This window comes from Semicossyphus pulcher, unplaced genomic scaffold (genome assembly GCF_022749685.1).
Source record: "Semicossyphus pulcher isolate SPU_LCO1_2020_fin unplaced genomic scaffold, fSemPul1.0.p SCAF_6, whole genome shotgun sequence".
NCBI classification, from domain to species: Eukaryota; Metazoa; Chordata; class Actinopteri; order Labriformes; family Labridae; genus Semicossyphus; species Semicossyphus pulcher.
The window spans coordinates 29,315,838-29,330,844 of record NW_027211737.1 but is presented as its reverse complement, the minus strand read 5'-3'; the positions used below and the strand labels follow the sequence as shown (position 1 = coordinate 29,330,844).

Genomic DNA, 15,007 nt, shown 5'->3' with positions numbered 1-15,007 from the left:
TCTATTTAGTAAGCAGTAAACTTTCCCACTGAGACATTCAAGCTACAGAAGCTCCTTTGATTCCCTTTCAAATATAGCTGTACTGGTGGTCACTGTGGCTTGTATATGAGCTCAGAGATACCACTTAAACTCACTTGTGGAATGGAAAAAAAGACTACTGTGTGCTGAACCCAGAATGTAGACATGGATCAGTCATGTGAACTGGTTATCTTGTGTTTACCTTTAGAGTAGCCAAGAAAACTCATACACATAAACACAATTCATACATAACATCTTATTTAACCCTCACAATACTGAGGTAAATACAAAGTAATGGAAGGATTGTCAGATCTGCTAGCATAAAAGAAACATAATTTGTGTTTAAACTACCAACAATGGCTGGTCACCTGCCCTTATGGCTGGTTAAGCACACATACTTGTCGAGCCATAACAATTCTAAGCACTTGGCAAGTGGTTGGTCACAAGAACATAGATGCATATTTTTGTTCAGACCGTGTTATAAGATATCTGTCGGTATTGTCTGTAACATTACTTTCCAAAACGGCAACCTGTTAAGAATATCTTGGCATACAGGTCTACAAATAGTCGAAAGGTCAGTTACTCCTGCAGAGACTGAAATCTGATCTGAGAAGGTCAATGACTGAGCAGAACTCAACACACCTTCTATGTAACATTTAAGATGCTTCAGGGCAAAAAACTAAAAATCCCATTGCACCAGCGGTGGAGGAGGACCTCAGCGCCGCCTGGTCGTTCAGAGTGGTGTGTAGCAGCCAAGAGAGGTCATTACCTCACTCACTGTGGAGTCCAGCTTTTACTGCTGGTGCTACCCGATAAAGCATATCTGCCACACACACAGCGCTCTGTTTACTGCAGCAGGCTCATGACCTGTGGCTACGGCTCAGTCTGGTTCTGAGTTCAGAGTTACACAGGGGAGGCTAAGCCCCTTAGAGCCTTAACGTTACTCCTGTCCCGTGACTGGCCACCTAGCATCACAGGCTGCAACATTTTTAAGTAAATGGCGTCAATCTTCAACTGATAGTAGGAAGTTTAAAACAGAAGCACTGACTGTGGCAATGCCTAAAAGCAGTAAGCCCAAACAAGTCGACTTGCAGGTAACGATTTTGACCAGAATAGCGGGACTAAAAAGGATTAAGTCACATAGATGCTTACATGCCAGCTAACTTTTGAAGCGTCTAAAAGTAAAAGCAAATATTCTGGCAAAATTATCGTAATGATAACGTTATGGCTTCAATTTAATATTAAAACGTTGACAAAAACTAGCTAAAATGTGCACGCCATTTTAGGTTGGAGAGTGTTTGCTATGGATATAAATGTCATGTGGACAGTTGAAAAAAAGCTACTTTACAGTCATCCATAAAACTATAAAGTCAAAAACGTCTGGATTGAGTTAAAATTTAATCTTAAAGACTGCCAGTAAGTCCTACGCAACATAACGGATGGATAAACTATAATTTGCTAGGAAATAAAGTCAGTTGCTAACATTATTTATGCATCTTGGTCCAAACGACGGATAACTACCCATTTCAAAAGTCAAAAGTAACTGGCTAGCTAACAGCAATAGTAACTGAAGCTGCTCTTTATCTTTGAGTAAAATAAACGTTAAGCTAAATCTTCACCAACTTACCAGCTACCGTTAATCAAGATAACACGTCCGCAAAGTAATGCTAGCACGCTAACGCTAAATTAGTCCACAGTGGATATCTGGGCTGTAAGCCACATACTTTTGCATTAAATGGTAAACAGTGTGTTGTGTTGAAACCTCGTAGTACTTGGTGTTTGCCATTACTAGCTGTAACATACAGCAGCCAGTAAGCTGGCTAGCTAACATTAGCTTGCTGAGCTAGCGCAGCTCTGTTTTTGTTGTGAGATGGAGGGCGGAACCCAGATCGGAGGCCTCTGTCAAAACACACAGAGGAACGACCACAACCGGCGGACTCACCAGTGAAAGGAGTGATGAGATGTTTGAAGCCAAAGATTCATCCGAAGCCTGTGCAATTGTTAAGCAGCAAATAAACCTCGACCAAATAATCATTAGTCATATCCGAGCCGAGGCCAGCTTCACTGCGTCCCTTTCCAACACCGAGTCGTCGTCGCCATCGTCCCGAAGTCTCTAGCCCAACAACCTACGTGGGCGTGTGACGTCATCGCGTCAGAGTGATGCTCTGATCGGGGGAGGGGCTCAGAGACACCATGCGGTACGATCATGTAAACACTGGGCCTTTGACTCCCCAAATACCTGAATAGATGCACTTAATTTAACCTAAGAGTATAAGTGTTTGGGTAATAGACTGACTATTAATGAAGCAAACAATGTGTAAATGCATCGGTACTGTAAATAATTAATATGCTGTTTTAGTTTTATAATATAGTGGGCCTATTACAGTAAAGGGAAGGAGAGTGAGGTTTTATAGTACGTTTTTTACAGATGTAGGTTTGTGAAGTGTTCATGAACTTGTGTGCGTTAATTTGAACATCGGGTGGTTCTTCCTCACCATAAAGAAATGAAAACACAACACGGCAGGATCTTAAACAATTATGTATTGAATGATGGCTTACATATGCAAATTCAATTCCAAGACGCTTGGCATACCTTTGTCCATTCTTTGACATTTAATAGCCTGACATGTGAGGCATTAGACAGTAATATAAGCCTGCAGGACACTTCTCTTTACTGGCTCTCAGTTGACTTTCAAATGAAAAACTGTCCTTTTGACAAACCCTCAGTGTCAGAGTTGTTTCTATAGCCTACTGCCAACTCTGACCACAATCATTCAAATTTTGCAAACCAATTACCTTATTTAGTGACACGTGTCAATTATAAAATAAAACATCTAATGTGTAGGGCTCTTATTACAAAAAGCTTAGCTTTTTTTTGGAACTGTGTTACAATAAGCCCTACACCCCTCTAAAATCACACTTTTCCACAAGGCATTACTCATGTGAGGATAATGATATGGCACAAAATAATTTAAATAATTACCTGGGTTGTTATTCGGTTCTGATTTGACAGGAATCATAATGACTTTGTGAGAGCCAAATTTATCAGCTGCACCATGCATGGACTTCACTAATGTAAAAAGACGTCCAAGTGCTGATTCAATGTCCCTGTGCGAGAACAACATCAAAAAAACACAGTCTATCCCTTGTCATATGTCTAGAATGGATTCGCATGCAAAACAATGAGATGGGCTTTACATGAAGAGATAATGGTGTGGGTACATACATTTCTTTTTCAGTCATATGTCCATGTTACCATGAAAGAAAATGATATTTCCACATAAGAAATGTCACTTCTAATCATACAGTATATTATGCACAAAAAAGGTGGTATGAAAACCAGAGAAAAAAAACAGTATTTTAGATAGCAAAGTCTACTGATCTCAAAAATGCAACCCATTAGCTTCATCCTGGCAGTTCCGATTGACACTGTATTTTGACTCATCTGTGTAATGAATAACAAAACAGCTACAGCCCTCCAACAAACCCTCCACTGTCTGTGAAAGTTGCTTTCACCACTTACACACAACTTCCACAGTTCCACTGAATATATAACAGAGTCATTCTCTACACCACATTATGCTTACCATAGTCACCACCACTAATGAGAGCAACTGTTTCAGTAAAGCTTTAAAAAGCAAGACTACCCTGAGAGAAGGTCTAAAATGTGGGCAAGCTTGCCAGACCAGCACTGGCTTGAATGGGTTTGGTTTATTAAATCTGTACACTCTATTTCAATATAATCAGCACATTTTGTTCCAAGAATGTAAGATATCATTTTTTTTAGTAATCGTGTAATATATATCTCTACATAATACAATCCAAGTCCTCTGAACTATGTAGACATGTGCAAGTGTTTACTACCAACTTCAACGATACAGTAAAGGCAAAGACTTGTGGACACTAAGTTAGGATAATGTTGATACTTAAAATTTTCTTGAGTCCTCACAATTATCAAAATCTAAGTGCTGTAAGTAGTTCATACACGAGGTATTGAATATCTAGTTAATTGTTTTGAGTATAAAATAGAGGCAAAATACATAAAGAACATCTTGCAAGCATGACAAAAAAACGTCCACAGACACAATACATAAGTGGTCAAAGATAATATGAGGGGATACCTGTAACCTTTCGCGTCTTTGAAGGTAGCATACTTACAGATTGGATGTTTTTATGTTGATGAAAGGTCATACTGTATCATGCTTCCACATATTGTGAGCCGGCCCCACGGCAGATCGATACACAGCACTGTAGTTTTGCTCACATCCACCTTTTTTGTATCAACTCGCCCGGCAAAACAACAGCTCAGTGCGTAGAGGTTGAGTTGTTTGATCAAGTACAACATTATTCTATTTACAGTAAATGACCCATTTTGAGAAAGTGCACTCAATCAGGTGTTACCTCTGAGGAGGATCATAACACACTCATAGAAAGGAATTATTAGCTCCCTATCTCGTCAAACAGCAGCATATTCTTTGTAAAGGACCAATTCTGCTTAGTAAAACTTGCCATTTGCTTCGTGTATGATCTCTCTCTTGTCTGAGGTATGATACAGAGCACTTCCCCTCAATTAATTAAAACACGCGTGGGTCATGTTAATGTAGAAGAATGAATCGCATGGTCATAGCATGATGTGCATCAACATAATCTGAGGTAAACCAGGTGTCTTGTGTCTTGGCCTGTTACAGTCTGAGAACCAGTGCCTTAGAGGGTCAGAGAGGTAAGTCTGAAAGAAATCATGTAAACTGTGCTCATGAGTAGTGAATGTTTCACTTACTACCAAAAGCACAAGGGCCCTAAACTGTAAACCTCAAGGATTATTTAAAGAAAAAAAAACAGAACACTAAAAGTACTCTACTAATTAGATTTAACATCTCCTTTTTTGTTATTTTTTGCAGAGTTTTCAACTTTTTTTCTCTTGTTTTCGCTCAAGTATAATCACAGGTGACTAACTACAGAGGATAACAGGGTCAGGTGAGTACCATGCTACATCAGGTTTAGAGAAGGCTATTGCAGACAATTCTACAACATGTACAACCACATTTTATACGTGTGAGTTACAAATATTTCAAAACATATCACCAAGAAACTAAGTACATACAAGATGTTGAATATTTAGAGTCTTAAAGGACTATCCCTCAGTCAGTAATAGGATTTCATGTTACTTGACTTAAACTGTCCAGTCTTACAGACAAAATCTGAAAAATTGCTATTCAAAAAGTAGCAAATTTGGTCAATGTCTCTTTTCAAATAGTTATAGTGCTTTTAATGGCTTAAGACAGGGGTCTTTTTTTAATCTCACCCAGTGGCAATCTACAGAACTTCAGTGTACATTTTATGACACCATAGCTGCAAAAGTCTTCATGTCAAGTCCAATAGCTAAAACAACAGCTAGTGCTGTCACATATATTTAAAAGTAGTATGCATTATCAAAACAAAAATGCAATTATAAATTTATTTTTTTCCAACTCTTTAAGTTCTCGTCGGGAATTCAGCCCCATGTTTAGCTCTGCGTACCCATTTCCTATGAGTTATCAGTCTGAGAGGAAAGGCCTTCCAAAGCCAGGCTCTGTTCTAAGTATTCAGGAAGCTTCTAATCGGGACTCTCCTGTGTGCCGCGACGGTCCTCAGGACTAGATACAAGTAAAAAGTGAGTTAAAACTCCCATTCCAGTGTTTCTTCACGATTGGCTGCCCTCTCTAGCCTGTGGATGATGTTATTGAGGTTGGCCATTTTCTCATTGCGTCTCTGAGTGCTTCTGTTGAGTTTGGGGCTCTGAAAAGGAGGGAGCGGGTTAGGGTCCAGGTTGTGATTAGTGCTTGTTGAGGGCGGATTGGGCAGTGTGGGCGATATTGGGGCGGAGGAAGAGGGGACTGGGGAGACTGACATCATGAGGCCAGGGGAGGATGCAGCAGAGGGGGAGTTTAGGGAGACCTCCAAGCTGCTGCGACAAGGCTCTGATGACGCCTTGAAGCTGACCGGGTCGACTGGCGACTTTCTGGTGTCTTCCCCCTCATGCCTGGACTGGTTGGTTCTCTGGAGACCATCTATGGAGACTGAGACATGGTAGAGCCCCTGAGCCTGGCTGCTCATTCCCTCTTCCTGCCTCAGACTCTGGCCGGCCAAGTGCGGCTCGCGGCAGCCAGTGATAGAGTCCTCATGCTCGCTTTTTAACTGCGGGAACTGTGCTGCTGTGGAAAAACACTGAGCTCTTGACTGTTTCATGGAGCCCTCCCTCGCCTCATCCCTCTCCTCTTCCCTGTCTATTGCCTCCTGTTTGACATGAGGCTGTGCAGTGTTGGTGCTAAGAGGAAGGCTGGAGTGGATGTGTCCTGAGGGCTGCTGCAGCCTCCTCTCCTCTCCATCAGAGTTGGGGCTCCTTGTCATGGATGGGGAGTAGCTGTGGTGCTCAGCATCTGTGTCATTGTCTGGTAGGCCCTCCATCAGTACCTCCCGTCGCATCCTGGACCTGCACAAAAACACTGATGTTAGATAGTCACTTGAGGGGCAATAAGCATCAAGCTATCCAAGTTAAGTCTATAATTTACATTTCAGCTTTAAGTTTCTGTATAATACTAATGAAAGCTGCAGAGACAGACACTAGCAAATGTAACAAAGTTCATTGTACTGGCCTGTAGTTATGGAACCAGTTGATGACAGTGTTGGTTTTGAGTTTGAGCTGGGAGGCCAGTATCTCGATGGTGTTCTGAGAGGGGTAGGGCTCCAGGAGGTAGGCCTTCCTCAGTGCTTCTTTCTCCTCAGCTCCCAGCACCACTCGAGGCTTCTTCACCTGGCTGTAGGGGCACAAGTCCAGCGAGGCTAAGGCTGGACTCACACACTCGGAACGGGTGCTGGGGGAGTCGCTGTCCGAGCCGGTGCTCAGCAGCCCGTAGCGCCTTTTCAGATAGGCTGCGAGGAAAGATGATATTTAGCGTAAGGGTAGCAAATTCTCAAACTAGTCCTGAAATATATTGAATATACACTTCCCCACCTTTCTTCTCCATCTTCTTCATGGCCCTCAGCTTGTCTACATTGTGAGGATCATTGAGCCACAGCTGCATACGGACAAATGGCTCTCTGCCTTTCAGGCTGAGTTTGTGCCAAGGTTTGGGCCTGGAGAGCAGGTCAGACACCGAGCCTTGAGTCAAACCCAGGATGGTCTCCCCGAAAAGACGCTGGCCTGTGGGAAACAAACATACACAGTGAAGTAGGATTGTGTCTGCATTCACAGGAGCATTGGCTTAAACCCCACAGTGTGAACCTGGACCCACCTAGGTTGTTGTCTGTTAACACCTCCTTGACCTTCTTGGTAATGGCATATGTGTCTAGCTCCGGAGACATGGCCACCAGCTCCTGAATACCCAGAGGGTTTGTGGGCTGATGCAGAGCCATGAGGCTGGGAGTGGATTTCCCTCCCTCTGGGTGGGGGGACAATCCCAGGCCCAGGCTCTCAGGCTGCTGGTTTTCTTTGCTGCTCTCCAGGGACAGGCTGACAGGCTCCACCAGAGGACTTGGGTGGCTCTCTGCTGGGCTAGGAGGAGGGGAGGGCGAGGACTGGGCCGTCACTGGGCTTTTTTCTGGAGGGCAGAAGCATCAGAAAATCAGTAAACCAATAGTTTACACGTAGCCGATGCAGAAGTCCCACTGCATGAACATTTTTATCTTTGATATGTTGATAAAGCATCTCAATTCGAAAGTGATTCTTGCTTGTTCGTGTCCTTTGATGTGAGTGCTTGTATGTAGTGCAGTCTCACCCTGAGTGTGGCCCTGGTTCGGGGGCTGACTGAGACTCTGGCCTAACTGGTCCAGTAACCACAGCTGCATGCGGATGAAGGGCTCCCTGCCTTTCTGGGTCAGCTTGCTCCAGGGTTTCGGCCGAGACAGCATGTCGCTCACGCTGCCCTGAGAAAGACCCAGCACCTGTGCAGAAAAGTACTGGTTAATAATTACACCTGCTATCTGTAACAATCAGAAATACGTTTGCTTTTCTCTTCCGGCCAGAGTGATTCTCTTTCACCCAACAACCACTAGAGGGAAGCAAAACATCATAAATGTTATGTGGAGTCTGTTCAGATATTTTATCGTAGTTGCAGCACATTGCATGGAGAAATGAATAATCATGAATGTGTTAAAAATATTTCACAACATTTAAACTGACTGTAGTCGAGTATTTATAACTACCCCCACAGAAAGGCCCTGCATGGAGAATACGACTTCGACAATTGATTTCATCAACATCAAAACTGTACCATACTATATTTGTTTTCTACCCCAAGGAGGATGTAGGCCTATGTTCTTCTGCTCAACTGCCACCACAGTTTGAACTATCAGTATAGAGTCACGTCGGTACAACGTGAAGCCCGCCACTCAAAGCGAGAACTCATCCAGGAAGTCACAAAAGATCACAGCCAATGATAAGCAGCAAAGTTAAGGAGCAAAGTAAAATACTTATAACAAATTAGAATTGCAGTTTTTTGCTGCTAAAGTGACTGATTATATATTGTTAGATAATAAGGGCGCGAGTACCTTTTAACACTGATGATTTGAGTCATTTGTTCCTTCGATAAATTTAGTTTTTAGTTATATTACACTCGTCAATATTAAATGCATTATAAACATTTTAAAAATTCTGTGTTAAAAATATGCAATGAACTGGGAAACAGGAAGAGGGTAACTACGTCCACATGCTAACATATGTTAGCAGTGAGGCTGTCAGTATTTTTTAAAGTAGAAAGTCTGACCTTTTCACCAAAGATCCTTTGACAGATGCCATTCTTTGCCAGCTTCTCCTTCACCTGCCGGGTCAACTCAATGGTGTCCACCTCTCTGTACATGTACATTTCATACTGCTCCGGAGTCAGCGGCGGCACGGTGGGCTTTAGGGCGCGGGGGATGTACGATGGGTAGTAGGAAAGCCTCCCGGGACCAGGCCCCGGAGACTCTCCGCTCACTGATGTGTCTGACTCCACTTTCACCTCCACCGGTCGGCCCAGCCCCAGCTCGTCCTCGGCAGCAGATGCCTCCTCGCTGTTGGGGAGACACTCGCCGTTCTCGAGGCGGGGCCAGGGCCGGGGCAAAGCAGACGGCCCGGAGGATGAGGAAGACAAGGAGGGAGAGACTGAGTTGAAGGGTCGAGAGGTGCCTCCTACACCGAGCACCATTGACCCTCGTTCCTGAGACCAGTGCTGGTCGAAGTAAGTGCCAGCTTCACCAATCTCTGATTTGACTTTGCGTATGATGTTCTGGACGAAGGCAGCCGGGGAGAGGACACTGAGGGGGGTCTGGGGGCTACTGATGGGGTTGGCCATGCAGACGGTAACACAGCCTCCTTCCTCCTGCTTGATGGAGATGGGTAAAGGCAGCCCCCTAGAGCGCTCAGGGGGCCCGAGACGCTCTACCTGAACTCCTGAGCTGGCAGTCGGGGCCCTCCCGCAGGCCTCCATCTCCATCAGTGCATGCTGCTGGGCCTCCATCTCCCTCCTGGCCTGTTCTAGGATGCTCTTTATGGTGTCGTCAGAGCTGCTGCCTGCCCCGTTACTGCTTCTGCCTGATGAGCTGTTTAGAGACGACTTGCCGTCACCTAAACAAGAAAGACCCACTTTTGACACTGATGCAATCTCGAATCCACATTCCAATTCAGACGCAATAAAATTATGATAACAATTCAAGATAAAAACATCATTGTCAATTTCAAGAAACAATCAATATGGCTTTTAAGTCTGACTCATGACTCGCTGTTCCATCCTCACCTCCCCTCTGGGACTGGATCTCCTTCTTGGCCTGCTCCAGGATATTCCTAATGGCGTCGTCTGACCCAGTTTCAGGAGTTCGGATGCGCGGAGTGATGCTCCCTGCCACAGAGGGTAACAGAGAGAGATAGAGAGAGAGGAGGGGGGTGAGTGGGATGGTTGATCAGAGAGCAGTTCCAAGGCTTTGCTTTTGACTGGTAGATCAATGGCTGCCTTTGAGCGCGTGCTGTCTGAGGTTGCAGTATACGGGAAGCTCAACTTTCAAAAGCTGTGAATCTGGGGAGAAAACAAAGTTTAAAAGTAACACTACAAACATGGCAGAGGAAGCCGCGAAGAAGTCAAGGATGAGGTCCAAGTAGATTAGAAGGTTTAAAATGTACACAGGTCCAAAAGCTAAGCCACCAAAACAGGACGGCATAATTACATCTGCTTTAAAACTTATTGGAACATCGGAGCTTCTTGCACTCGCAAATCCCTTAAACACTCTCACATGAACTTTTTAAAACAACCTAGTTCCTCTTCTGGTAGCTTTGGCCATCTGCGTACGTGCTCAAGGAAAAACAAGTGAGACGCTTGATGTTGCCCAAACTATCTGCTGGTTCAACTTTGACCTACTCTACTTAAAGCGTCAGGCTGCTTTTATTCTTATTGCTATTACTGACAACGAATGCTATGAAAGACATAAACCGAGTCCCTTCATTCCCACTGATGAAATCAGAAGAAATCGTATAAAAGCAGAAAAAAATGGTGTCACAAAAATATACTTTCATTATTTAAAAACTTTTTTAATTTTGTAAATCAGCTGGGCACTGCAGTTTTATCACGTAACTATCATGTAAATTAGTCGAACTGTTAGTGTATGTGTTAAATCTGTCTTAACTCACCTCTCTGGCGGACCTGGATGGTCCTAAGAGCCAGTATGTTCTGTTCATCAGAGAGGAACTGCTTCATCTTAATGAACGGTTCTTTGCCTTTCACAGTCAGCTTCCTCCAGGGTTTGGGTCTTGCCAGGATCTCGCTGACTGAGCCCTGGGAAAGGCCCAGCACATAGTGGCCAAACACACGCTGGCCAATGTTATGCTTCAGCAGCTGCTCCTTTACCTGGAAGGCGATCTCTGCTGTGTCGAGTTGGTCCTCGTCTCCCGCGGTGGAGCTGCCGCTCTCCGACTGGTCGCTGGGTAAGCCAGCGTCAACGCTGCTTGCGCCCACAGACCCCTGGGTGGCTGACATGAGGGCGACTTTGGCTGCATAGAGGGCGGTGGGAAAAGCCATGAGACCCTCCTTTTTAAAGTGTGGGGAGAGGAGCTGCTTGTGAAGGATGTGGTCTCCTGACAGTCTGTCCCCGGAGCACGGCGACACAGAGAAGGGACGGGGTAGGTCGTGGCTGGAGAAGGAGCTGTCCAGGGTGGGTGGGCCGGGGCTAGGGGAGGCACGGCCGTCTGCCTGAGAAGAGGTTGAGTGGGAGCCTGGCAGCCTGCTTCTCTCCCTACCTGCATCCTCAGACTGGTCATCATCTAATGGCAGAAAATACATTCTCACCGACCTGGCGCATATACTATATGAAACATTATGTAATCAATCAACTGTCAACCTCACTTGCTCTTTAGCATTGGAAATCCAGACTACATCTTGCTGGCTCAGTTTATGCAAAGAGATTCAAGTCTGGAAACACTGGCTCTAAAACTGACCAATGAGTGCGAAGCAATCACAGAACGATGGTGAGATAAAACTCACTGCTTCTCGTCGGGACCTTTGGGTGAACTACTCAGTGTAGGTTTTAAAGACAGGAAATGAAACATGGTACACCTTTCTTACCGATGCTGTGCAAAATTCGGGTCTTATCCACCAGGTATTTGTGAGATGGAAGAAAGGCCTCTTTATCCAGCAAAAGAGCCTCTGCAGCCTTGGTGGAATCCTACACACACACACACACACACACACACACACACACACACACACAAAGCTGTTAATTTTCAATTAACTCCATTACAGTGGCTGTAGATTTCCTTATAATGGATGAAGATCAGTAAAGCATTCAATGGCACTGACATCAAGAGAACATGAAGAAGAAAACTAGTCTTCTTTAGAGAGAGAGGGCGTGTCAGTTTAACACTGCTGTGTAAACACAAAGGTGGTGCAGGCACGTACCTGGGACGAGCTGCCGTTTGCTGAAGCCAGCTTCATTACCTTTAGGATACTACGGACGTAAACAAACATGCGAACGATGTTAAAAATAATTTATATTCACATTGTTATGAATTGCACACTCAGTTTAAACTCAAATGATCACCTGAGTTCAGTTTTAATCTCTTCGTAGTCCATCTGGGATTGCAGTTTAGCTTCTAATCTCTGAGAAGGAAAAAGAGAAGCTGCGTGTTTTATTTCACATTCATAAGAATTCTGTTTTTCAGCCTTTCAGCACTCAGGAGGTGATCATCATGTTCTGTCACCTCTCACATTTCCTGGCCTCTCACCTCGATAGCTTCTGTTTTATAGGCCAGCTGGCGTTCCAGCTCTAGAATCTGATTGGCTGAAGTCTCTTGAACTTCCTGCAGTGTGAACTGCAGCCGCTGAACGTTTTCAAGGAGACGGAGGATTTCACGGTCTTTAGCCAGCACCGCAGCCTCCAGCTTGGAGGGCAACACCTCGCCCTTCGCGTTCTTCTCCTGACAGGGCGAGAGGGAAGCGAGACAAAACGTGTGAGGGAGATGAGAGAGGGGAACATGTAAAAGGCTATCTATTCATCCATCTCTGTGTCAAAGCCATGTGACAGCTCTCTGACACTGATTATGTAACCTGATGACTGGTTGAACACATCTGTATAAATTAATGCTTGTTGTTAAATTAAAATGATAAAGACTATGTTCATGTATTTAGTAAGGATTATCCAGGGCTTTTTGTCCTGGGTTTATGCTGTTAATAAGTTACATTATTTCATTTAGTTTTATACTTTTTTGCAGATGTAGAATCATGTCCACAGGGGTCATTAAAGGGTCATCGTAGGATACATCTGTATTTATAATAGGCTTTTACAAAAAGGTAGACCATCTACTTAAACTTTAGCGTATTTATCGGGAAATATTGTCACAATACCCCACTTTTTTTTGGCCGACAATTATCTTCTAGCAGTAAACAAAGCCACCAGGCTAACTATACTATGTTACTACTATATGCTACACACTATAAGACCCTGCGTCCTCATTCGGGGACATTACATTTTGGCTTCACAGCACCATGATATTTAATTCTGCGAAACTTAGACCCGTTGGTCTCATTCATGGACACTTTGTCCACCAACCTGTGGTCACAAATGACACTGATCAGTGTACATTCAAGATGGCCGTGATCCCGACCAAAATGTGTTACAGTCGGTCTCTACAGAAAACTCAACCAGGTACAAAACCTCTTCAGATTTTATGATTGAAACTTGTTTATTTAATACGTATTAACAGTTGTAGCTTGACAAATTTGACTGATTTTATTAATAGCAACAAGCTACAACACCGTCACACAAAAGGTACTCACATGAGGACATCGGGGACAAAGACAATTCTTAGGTTTCATACTTATTAGGTCCTATCAATCCCCAAAAGGTAGGTGAAATTAAAAATGCATACCAAACAAAAGCTCGGGTCTCAGGAGGCTAGACATTGCATAATATTTTGAAATTGACAACATGTTTTGTAGGCTAAATCGTTCTCATTTTAAAAATATTATTTTATTTTGATGAAGTAAAAAGTAGAAAAAACTTTCTCTGAAATGTGCTGGAGTAAAAGTAGCTACACAAGTCATCAAGTGAAGAGTAAGCATGTCAGAAAGAGTACATACTTGTGTACTTATGCGGCCTTATGTGGCCAAAAGACATGTTGCAAATGGAGACATATTATTCTTACCCTGCTAGTGCCCTCTGCTGGATGGCAGTTCTCTGTGTTAGCACTCTGGCCACTGGCTAACTGCTCCTTTAGCCTCTCCACTTCCCTCTGGGCCATTTCCGCTTTCTGCTCACAGACATGGTATCACAGCGTTACAGTTTTCATACACCAGCCACATCAATTGGCTAATGAGATGATCAAGGTGAGCGCATATACATAAATCAAAGGAGGCACCCTTGCTGTGAAATATTAGAGCCGAGTTAAAAACCTGAGCTAGGGCCCGAACAGACGAGTGCAGCCACCGCTTTATTCTGCTGAGGGGGCTGTTTAGTCAGCCCACTTTATTCCCCAAACTGTTTACCTGCTCTGTCACACCCGGCCTGCTAATTAATGATTCATTTTGAGAACATTTATCCAGGAGCTGCTGGCAGAGAGCAGCCGAGTGAGAAAAAGAGCATGAGAGAGGAGAGCAGAGGGGAGAAGAAAGGAGCAGAAGAAAAGAGGAATCACCAGGATAGGAAGCAATCAAGGCAGTGAGATAACTAAGAACCCCAGCGTTCAGTACTCCCGCATCAGTAGCGCTCGGCAGCCTCCTGTTCTCTGCTGAGTGGAGCCGTGCTGCCATAACGTGGCCACCGACGGGGGCTCAGGTTTACACTCGCTAATCACACACTCAGGGGAGGGGAGGTAGAAGTGGGAAGGGTGGGGGGGGCAGGACGGAGGGTGTCTAATTAAAGTCAAGGCTTGATTACAGGAATCATTACCTTAACGAAGGAGCACCTCAATCAGGGAAGCGCAGAGGAAGACAGGACTCACCTGGTTTGCTTTCTCAAGATTTGCCATGATGGCGTCGACCTCCTCTGCCCTGCGACACACAAACCCAAACAGAGAGCCACAGGATCACTGCAGAGACACTCTCACACAATGAACAGGAAACACACGCAAAAGAAAACCAACTGTTATAATTAACACATTTAGCTGATTATATAATCCTTTAAAAAAGCAAAGGCGTGACAGTCAGAGCTCACTGCTGAAGAGGCCTAAACTCCACAAGTTAGTTTCATTTTTATTTTCCATTTAAACCTTTTCAGAAATCTAAATCTGAATAGAGGTGAGCCTTGAACTAATAAATGATAATAACATTAGATGCTACGTGAAGTGCTTTTGGATTCATTATTTTTTTGGCTTTTTGCCTTTATTTATAGGACAGCTGAAGAGAGACAGGAAACGTGGGGAGCAGAGAGCGGGGGACGACATGCACCAAATGGATCGGCAGACCGGGAGTCGAACCTGCGATCAGTGCGACGAGGACTGTAGCCTCCGTACACGGGGCGCCTGCTCTACCAACCGAGCCACACCAGCGCCCCT

At 44.3% G+C, this 15,007-nt stretch overlaps 2 protein-coding genes across 6 annotated transcripts in view; both read right to left on the bottom strand.

The window, feature by feature from the left end:
• mtmr3 (myotubularin related protein 3) overlaps positions 1-2,111 on the bottom strand; it is a 28,117-nt gene extending 26,006 nt beyond the window's left edge. For all 5 annotated transcript variants that reach the window (XM_069683122.1, XM_069683124.1, XM_069683123.1 and 2 more), the window contains exon 1: positions 1,961-2,111. The gene's annotated coding sequence lies outside the window, so the exon portion shown is untranslated. The remainder of the gene's footprint in view (positions 1-1,960) is intronic.
• Positions 2,112-4,588: 2,477 nt separating this feature from the next.
• cux2b (cut-like homeobox 2b) overlaps positions 4,589-15,007 on the bottom strand; it is an 86,367-nt gene continuing 75,948 nt past the window's right edge. Inside the window, exons 9-22 of the mRNA XM_069682795.1 lie at positions 14,456-14,504; positions 13,661-13,765; positions 12,242-12,433; positions 12,058-12,116; positions 11,916-11,964; positions 11,583-11,682; positions 10,652-11,281; positions 9,768-9,869; positions 8,760-9,598; positions 7,773-7,938; positions 7,290-7,595; positions 7,010-7,198; positions 6,651-6,927; positions 4,589-6,487 (exon numbers count right to left, since the gene is read on the bottom strand). Of these exons, the coding sequence (XP_069538896.1) occupies positions 5,674-6,487; positions 6,651-6,927; positions 7,010-7,198; positions 7,290-7,595; positions 7,773-7,938; positions 8,760-9,598; positions 9,768-9,869; positions 10,652-11,281; positions 11,583-11,682; positions 11,916-11,964; positions 12,058-12,116; positions 12,242-12,433; positions 13,661-13,765; positions 14,456-14,504 (3,877 nt within the window). The 3' untranslated portion in view covers positions 4,589-5,673. The remainder of the gene's footprint in view (positions 6,488-6,650; positions 6,928-7,009; positions 7,199-7,289; positions 7,596-7,772; positions 7,939-8,759; positions 9,599-9,767; positions 9,870-10,651; positions 11,282-11,582; positions 11,683-11,915; positions 11,965-12,057; positions 12,117-12,241; positions 12,434-13,660; positions 13,766-14,455; positions 14,505-15,007) is intronic.